The sequence below is a fragment of the Bidens hawaiensis genome, unplaced genomic scaffold, assembly GCF_021521415.1.
Source record: "Bidens hawaiensis isolate Kalapana, Puna unplaced genomic scaffold, B.hawaiensis_p1.1 tig00012610_1, whole genome shotgun sequence".
NCBI classification, from domain to species: Eukaryota; Viridiplantae; Streptophyta; class Magnoliopsida; order Asterales; family Asteraceae; genus Bidens; species Bidens hawaiensis.
This window is the reverse complement of record NW_027492036.1, coordinates 122205-131412: the sequence shown is the minus strand read 5'-3', so window position 1 is coordinate 131412 and position 9208 is coordinate 122205. Positions and strand designations below refer to the sequence as shown.

The 9208-nt window shown below is 35.3% G+C and overlaps 1 protein-coding gene and 1 non-coding gene across 2 annotated transcripts; one reads left to right on the top strand and one right to left on the bottom strand.

Moving 5' to 3' along the window:
- Nucleotides 1-5159: 5159 nt before the first annotated feature.
- TRNAK-UUU (transfer RNA lysine (anticodon UUU)) lies at nucleotides 5160-5232 on the bottom strand. The gene has a single exon. It is a non-coding gene; the product is annotated as a tRNA-Lys (tRNA).
- Nucleotides 5233-7412: 2180 nt separating this feature from the next.
- Nucleotides 7413-8385, top strand: LOC143541515 (major allergen Pru ar 1-like). The gene is made up of 2 exons (XM_077034330.1): nucleotides 7413-7812; nucleotides 8069-8385. Exons 1-2 carry the CDS (start codon nucleotides 7623-7625, stop codon nucleotides 8368-8370), a joined length of 492 nt encoding a protein of 163 aa, XP_076890445.1. The 5' UTR covers nucleotides 7413-7622; the 3' UTR covers nucleotides 8371-8385.
- The last annotated feature ends 823 nt before the right edge of the window (nucleotides 8386-9208 follow it).

The window sequence follows — 9208 nt, the reverse complement described above, 5'->3', positions numbered from 1 at the left end:
TTGTCATTTAATTTCCATTTTATGAAGTGCTAATTGTAAACAATAAAACCCTTGACATAATTTATCACAAATTTAATGTAATATAATATAATTTTCAATCACCATAATATTTATTATTTAGATATATTTTTTTAATAAAACTAAACAAAAACTATTAAAAATAATGGGGATATTTATATAATTCATATTTAGTTTAGCCCATATAAGATATATCATTTCTTGGATAGAGAAATAGTGTGACAGAAACAGGGTTGTTGCTCTATCGTTGCTGGTGGCTTTCCGGCCGTCTATGGCAGTGACAGCGGACGACGACTTTCATCACTTATTTGTTTCATCTGATTGTACATTATGATGTTGTGACCGTTATCGAGTTCCATTTAGGAACCCTAGGCGACGGCGGTGGTCAAACGACGGCTGTCGACACCGATCTTTTTCATCGCGGCGGCGATCCCGCGAACAGTGAGATGAAAGCATAGCATAATGTGACACTACGATTATTTGAGTCTACATGTGGATGGTAAAGGTTATGATGATGAGCGTGACCTAGTCTGAGCCTCCATAGTTGTTTCTTTATGTTATATCGGTGATGATACAAAATGAGTGTGTTTAAGGCTATGATGATTGTCTATTATGATATGATCTGAGCCTTCTTTTGTGATATATTTTTTTTACATAATTCTTTTACTTAATTTATACTTCTTATTTGGTCTATGTTGTTGGTTCGATGATGATGAGTATATGCTCATCCGAGAGGCGCTTTGATTTGTTATCCATATGACTTCATTAATGTTTCTATTTGTTTGAGGTTATTGATGCGTGCTATCTATTTTTCTCGGTATTTACCATTTTGGTTGGATTTTGTGATATGGAACCTTAAACTGGTCTCTGATAGGTATGAGGTTGTGACTTTTTCAAAATCGGATCAAGAATGAAACCAAAATTGGTTTTTTGTTGGCATTTAGAATTTGTATTTTGGTCTTTTGTTTGATAAACTGAGTTGCTTATGTTTCAAGCTTTAAACTACCACCGATTTGGTGCTTGATTTGTTGACGAATGAAGTTTTATTTGGTTAATCATTTGAGGCTTTAGTTTGAAACTCAACAAATATTTCATTATTTTGCAGACTATACATATATTTTTCTAAGTATTTATGAATTTAATTATGGTTAAATCTTTTATTGCAAGCAGTTAGACCAAAATTTGAAATTTTGTTTTACTTTAGAAGTCAATTTTCTAGCTAGGATTACTTACTTTTGTAATCTCACGGAAAATCCCATATTAATTTTGGGCCAAAGATGACAACTTTGAAAGATGAAGGATTTAAAATTTCTTCAAAATAAATAGAAAATATAAAATATGGAGGTGAAAGAATCCATATTGAAGAAATAAGAAAAATGGATTCATCCCACATGGAAATGATGAAAGTTTATCCCACATGTAAAGAAGGAAGAAAATTGAAGCATTCCACATGGGTATAAATATGAAAGAAAACTTTCATCCCACATGCAAAGAATGAAGAAAATGGAAGCTCTTTATAAGAGAGAAAATTTCTATAGTAATATTCTTATGTGGCTAATCACTCTCAGTAGTCCTAGCGGAGGGTGCGAAGCACCCGATGCGCACGTGCACGGGCGATGGGCGCAATGTGGCGCTTTGATGCGCACTTTGCACTTCGCTCACATCGCCGAGAGCCGCCTTAGTATTTTTGGTCAATGTAAGTTTGACCAAGATGTGATGAGCTATCAACATACAGGGACTAAAAATGAAAATATGAGTTTTGATCCATCGCGCTACGCGAACGGATCAGGTTTAAAGTCTTCGTGTACGCAAAAGACAAAATTCCTAACTTAAATTTGAACAACTTCGTGCTACGTGAAGGACACGTCCATTTTCACTTCGCGCTACGCGAAGTAACCATATTGCATGTGAGACATGTGTCAACACGTGGCGGTTGTCAGACCACGTAGAAAAGCCACCTGATGACTCAGCAAACTAAGTCTGTTCGCGTTGCGCGAACGACTCCATTTCTGTTCCTTCACGCTACGAGAAGGAGCACATAATCTGCTATAAATAAGGGGAGGGGCATTGCACATTCAGTTTCACACCAAAACACCTTCACTCAAACATAGTAAGTCTTGTTTTTCGTGCCAGTTCTCATAGTACGTGCCAAGCCCCAAGGTTTCGACGGTTTAAGCCTTAGTATGCGATAGAGAGTAGAAGTGCTGCTCGTGTAAACTTAAGCATATAAATCTGAATACCCGTGCCCAAACCTTGATCATAATTATATTTACAAAGGTTATAGCTAAAATGATGTTTCATTATAATTAAGAAACATAAGCTTTTACATACAAGAAGATATAGTCAGAAATAGTTTCTTCACAATTAAGAAACATTACATGCAAAAGATATAATTAAAATTTATGTTTCTTTGTGATTAAGAAATATAATTAAAATTTATGTTTCTTTGTGATTAAGAAATGTAAGAATTTACATACAAAGATTATAGTAATTTAATTGCTTCTTCTTAAAGAAGAAACCTATCAATACATGTTTTTTCGTGAAGAAGAAACTTAACATATGATTTGTAAATAAAGGGAAAGACTACATGTCTAAATATTGTATTCAAACAAATGATCAAGTAAGGTTTAAAGCTATCAAAACCAGACTAAATGTCTGTAGTTGGATCAAGAGACGATCCGGGCATTTATATAAACATATTTTATTATAGGTTACACATCATTCATTCACAAAAGTTTTTAAACGAGATCACCACATCATTTAGAAAAGACAATCACAGGTGAATACGTTAAACCTTTTACAGTCAGTCATTAAGATAAACGGGTTGTTTATCTTAACAAGTCAGTCATGCTTATATGAGATTACGTGATCTATAAATTAAGGGATTACGTGATCCCTAAGTCACAAGGTAGAAAATAAAAGCAACTCAGACCGAGTACACATGTGTCTGGATCCAAACATATCTATTTAGCCTATCAATCAAGGCTACGTGGCCGTAGGCTAGCAGTCATAACCAAAGTTCTCCAATGGGCGTCGGTTCCTGGAGAACCATAATTGTGTGTGTATAGCAAGTGGCACAAGTCCCAGAAATAAGAGACATTTTTGCTGAGTGTGTTCAAGAAAACTATCTTGCCAGAAAAAGATTTAATAAATGTTTTAGAGTCAACGATTCACTAGCATATCACTGACGTATTCCCCCCCCCCCCCCCTACACATTACAGGAAAGCAAGTTTAATACAGATAACAAGGAATAAGAGTCACTCATGAAGTTAGATGCTTGCTTATGAATATGGCTCAGTTTTAGTTATTAAAATATTATAAACAAGATCAAGCAAGGTTTGTAAATCAAACACTCGGGTATTTATTTTTCCAGAAGTTTCAAAATAAATCAATATTTTATTATAACCCAAGTCTTTCGCTAAATAACTTGCAACTCTGGTATATTTACAAAACAGGTACCAACTATGCGTCACACACCTAGGCCCTAAGTCGGGGTGTGACAACTTTGCTTCAATTCTTGTTAGCCGCTCTAGTAAAGACAAGATATACTTTGACCAGACGTGCTCGGAATCTTTTTGTCGATTCGGGGGGGAAGTTCTCGTTCCTTCACCTCTACAATTCGGTAAAGCGGCTTCGCCTCCTCGCTTTTGTTCAATTATAAATAAATAACCACTTTAATGGAGATTTATAGCATCATTCAAGTAAATACAGATTAAGATCGTAAAAACATAAGCTTGTAATATAGCTACACCTAATTCCAGACCGGTTAATGCAAGAACTATAAATAAAGGACCAAGATCCCCTATAAAATACAAAATATCATTCATACATAGCATAGTCCAAGCGAACCCACTTAAAATCTTTACTAAACTATGACCGGCCATCATATTAGCAAATAAACGTATTCCTAAGCTTAATGCGCGAAAATAATAAGAAATTAGCTCAAGGAGTACTAAAAAAGGTGCTAATGGCAGTGGGACTCCTGCGGGTAATAAGAAGCTTAAAAAATGAAGCCCATTTCTTTGAAATCCCACTATAGTAATGCCAATAAAAATAAAAAATGAGAGACCTAAAGTAATGAGAAAATGACTTGTAACTGTGAAGCTATAAGGTATCATACCCTGAAGATTACAAAATAACAAAAAAGTAAAAGTGACCAAGATGCAAGGGAAAAACTTTTGTTTAACATTTCCGGAAAGACCCCCTATTTGTTCGTTACCAGGTTCAGCACGAAATCATAAATAAGCTCTACCAAGGATTGCCAAGCATTTGGTACTAAGTTTCCTCCTCCTTTTTTAGTAACAAAATGAATCAGAAGTAGGACCAAACTGAGAGTTAGCAGCATAAACAAAGATGAATTTGTGAATGAGAAATACAAGTTTCCTATCTTCATAGGAATCAATGGGAGAATGTCAAATTGCTCAAGTGGGCTGTTGGGCGTAATCGTAAGTGAGCGAGTGTACTCATCACAATAATTCAAATAGTCTTTACTAGAGAAATTTTGGTTGAAAGGTTTTAAAAAATTATCTATACTTGTTAACTGATTTTGATGTATAGATTCAAGCTTCCTATAAACGAATTCTGGGGATGTCTTGTTCACTTCCCTTTGGAATGATTGAAGAAGGGCCGGCTGGGGGCCGAAGTCATGTTTCATATGCACTAAAAGTTAATTTAACTTCGTCAGGGACTCGGCATTTGCGGGGCTATAAAGATGATCCGGAAGGTAAAGCGTCGACTCGTTGAAGCTACGCTCTGCTATCTCGTCAACAGACAATCCAGGTTGAGTCGGTACCTCCGCAAAAAACATATCCGCATTCCTAGGATCCTCTTTAAAACGCTGAATAAATTCTTTCATAGTAAAGATAAATTTCTTGTAGTTCCGCTTCTTGCTCTAAAAATGAGGAAAGGCTTGTCGGAAATAGTTAGCTTGGTCCGACCAAGAAAGACAGGGGACTCTTTGGGCATTGCTTGGGTCGAGTGAAGTAAAGACTGGCTACCTAGAATATAAAGATCCCTCACTGCACACTTTAGATATCTGTTTCCTTCCAATCAAAGACGGCGAAGCGCCTCTAATCTAAAGGCCAAAGAGTGCTCTTTGCGCTACTACGCATCCTTACTCATAGTATAGTGCAAGTTAGGTTTGGGTATAGCAGGACTTGAACCTGCGACCATTAGGTTAAAAGCCCAATGCTCTACCAACTGAGCTATACACCCCAAAAAATATGTAGTAGTAAATAAGGATATGCATATACAGAGAATGCCAACCTGCTAATTCACACCCATATGCAAAAAGGTTCATGAATTAATCTAATTCAACTATTTTTGAAATTCTAATTTTAAATTCTAAAGTCAAGATATATTTTGCACTCTTCACATATTTTCTTCAAAACTTGCATACACAATAATGTGGACTTAAAAATATTATTAGCTCACCCATTTGCCAAACCACTTTAGCCTTCATTATTTTCTCTTTGGTTTTGTCGTCAAAATAAAATAGGTTTAGGTTTTGGTTAATTTGTTATATTCATACTAACACTAACTCATTTGCCAAGACTATTTACACATCAAATAATGATCTTATTGGCTTTTTATCTACTATTTTTATGTGCTAAGAACATAAGGGACAATTTCTTATCATTTTCAAAAGGTCGGATCGATTTCTCAAAATTTTAATTATCTACCTCTCTCTTAACGGGAGATCCCTCTAAACAGGAGAACTTTCTTTTTAAAACATTTTCTAATTTTAAAGATAAAATCTTTGGTGAAACGGTTTGCGAAGTTGTAATCTGAGGACACCTGTTCATTATTGACAAGCTTACGATCATAACAGTCATGAATGAAATGCATTCGGATGTCAATATGTTTTGCCTTTGAGTGTTGTACCGGGTTTTTAACAATACAAACCACTACATCATTATCACACTTGATTATGGTGTTAAAGAAATTCAAACCGTAATACAAACCGCTGATGCGAATGCGATTGAAACACTAGATGCGAATGAGATTTGGAAGACAATGCGATTGCGATTTGAGTCACAAATGCGATTGTGATTCTATCTCCAAATGCGAATGCGATCTAGTATACAACGCGAGTGTGATTCAGATATCAGATGCGATTGGTCGTCTATTTGATAGTACATATTCGCAAAATACGCTGTTGAGTACGAATCTTTATACAAGCATTCCTTTTGCCAAATCTTAAGCTTAAAATAGCTCAAATAACCCGTAGTACACTTGTACACACTTGTCAAACAAGAAAGCAAGACCAAAATCCAAGGTTATGACCCAAAAACCTTAACTAGTAGAGCCGAAAACTCTGCTACCAATTGTAGGTCTCTAAACCGGATCTCACAACTTGTTCTTGAATCAATCTCGGTTGTTGGCTAGTGGAAATCACCAATAACTAACCAAGATCTCGGATCTTTTATGGTGCTTGATTATTTGCTATTTTAGATAAGTTAGAAATGGTTGAGAGGATAAGGTGGAGAGAGAGAAAGTTATATTTCAAAAGGTTGTTTATGCATGTGGATGCTCTACCTTTTATAGGTGAGAGCATGACATGCATCTTTCTATTATTTCGGTCTAATGGGCTTTTGTTTATAAGGCATCGGTTTCAAACATACAAAGAGATAAAACGAAAGCTATCAAAATACAATCATGAAATAAACTAGCAAATACAAAAGACTGAATAAATAGCGTGAGCTCAACACATTTTAACATGAACTTACAATAGATGGAAATTTCGACCCGCTTAATTTTAAATTACTATGTTTCAACCCGTTAACATTTGCGTTTACTTGTGTTTTAAAAGCAAATTCTTGTGATTGCTAAACGGACAATCAACATTTGTATCACCTGGTAACATTGTCAACAATATGTGAAGGTAATTATTAACTTGAAAGTGCAAATACTTCTCACAATCGCAATAAATAAGGCTATGCACTATACCTCCGTGTTACCTCCACTCCACTGACATGGTGTTATATGCACGCTTCCTTGCTTCACTATGTCAGCTTCCTTCTTTGTTGCATCCCCGCCCGCTTCTAATTTCTTCTTAAGTTGCATGGTGACTTCTGCACCCCACACACACTGTTGCAAGCTCCTCTACGTCAACATCGATTACACTGGCAGCACCCTACCTAGCACCCTCTGGGGCCTTCCCGACTAGTATACCGGATGACCTAACACTATGATAATTTAATTTTCTTTTCTTTTTAATATAACAAATAGAGACATCAAACCTTTATAAAATATTTTTTATTTCTTTTGTTCATATAAAAAAACTATTTCCAAAAATGTTGAAATAGATATGGATGTGGGAAGTTGTCATAGTTGTTGAGAAATAAATAGAGAACCCTATGCAACCACATGTTCCTGTTTTTCTATTTATTTCCATTGCTAACTTTCAACCATTTTTTCAGCTATTTATCACAAGTCGTATTATTTCATAAGTTTGTTTTTCTAAAACCAACTAAAAAAAATAAAAACCTTGGTTACAACTTCCTCTATATAATATACATTAACTCTTCAAGTACTTCATTCATTCTCTTCTCATTCTCCTCCCCATCCTCTAAAACAATACAAAACAAAGTAGCTAGCTAGCCATGGGTGTGAATGTGATCACCTTCACCGATGAGTTCACGAGCACCGTTCCTGCAGCGAGACTGTTTAAAGCCTTGATCCTTGATGCCCATAACCTCTATCCCAAGATCGCGCCCCTTGGGATCAAAAGTATCGACACCGTTGAAGGTGACGGAGGTCCCGGAAGCATCAAGCAGATCAACTTCATTCTAGGTTAAGTTTTCATTCATCCATATATAAATGCATTCATACATCTACATTAGTTTCTTTAACACTTACTAAATCACAACCGAGAAAACTAATGAGATTTTGGTGACATCTTGAACAAGTTCCAGCAAATCACTAGTATAAAATATTGGTCGCAAATTAAATGGCCTTTTGCACAACCACTAGCTAGAGACGTGACACTTATCAACGGAATTGTGATGACTATGTATTCTTGTTTTAAGATCTTTTATTTGAAATGCAGACGGTCAAGTAATATACGTGAAGCACAAAGTTGATGCATTGGACGAGGAGAAGCTGGTATATGCATATACATTGATCGAAGGTGGCGAGCTGACTGCAGAGAAGATTGAGTCGATTTCATATAACATGACGTTTGAGTCGAGCCCGAATGGAGGGTGCATTGGCAAAAACACAAGCAAGTATCATATCAAAGAAGGTTTTGAGATCAAAGAAGAGGATATCAAGGAGGGGAAAGAGAAAGCTTTTGGTGTATTTAAAGCCATTGAAGCATTTCTCTTGGCAAATCCTAATGTTTATGTCTAATTTGGTCATTTACTCAAAACTATCCGAATATGGTTTCATTATGGGTGTGTATGGTTTTGGTCGTTTTCGTGTTTTCAAGAATGTGATTTTTAAGTAATAAATACATAATAAAATATTAATAGTTTTTAGAATTGGACCGACCAACCAGACTATGAACCATCTATCTAACTAGTCGGGTTGAGTATTATTAAACCGTCTTCTTTCAACAGATGGTTGAATTGGCAAACTGAATAGTGGCTAGACGAGAGTTTGAATTTATTAACTTTGTTTATCAAAATCTTATTTACTGATTTATTTATTACATCAAACCATACACTTTGAATTTAAAAGACTGGTCATTTCTATTTAATTTCCTATGTATTCTTACAAAAATTATTACATTTTTTAAACATAAATTCATTTTCCCATAAAAAAGAAAAGAAAAAAAAAAGACAAGATGTCTCACATAGATATTTAATGCAGAGTGAATCATAATAGTGTGAGAACCATGTTATGAAAATAGCAGAGAGATGATTTTAATGGCTGCGTATATATTTTCACTCTCAACTTTTGATCTAATAAAGTACAAGTACCATGAGTAGTGCAAATACAAAAATCAAGTACACAAAAATGATTCCGAAAATGCTAAGCTTAGGACTTTCTTTTTCAACACTTTGAAATAGGAGAATTCTTTCAAGTTATTGCACCAAATTCCATGTAATGTGAAATGCCAAATTCTTCTAACATGACCACACGCATAACACATAAGTAAAGCCACTAAAATGGTAAAAATGCAACCAAGAACAAAGACTACACGAGTGATCCGATCAAACATGACAAAATCAGAAAATTATAATCA

What these genes read in the sequence shown, in the direction of transcription:
- LOC143541515 (XM_077034330.1), top strand. Translation starts at nt 7,623, where the DNA reads ATGGGTGTGAATGTGATCACCTTCACCGATGAGTTCACGAGCACCGTT. An exon ending in GCAGATCAACTTCATTCTAG is followed by an intron (nt 7,813 to 8,068) that starts GTTAAGTTTTCA and finishes TTTGAAATGCAG; the next exon opens with ACGGTCAAGTAATATACGTG.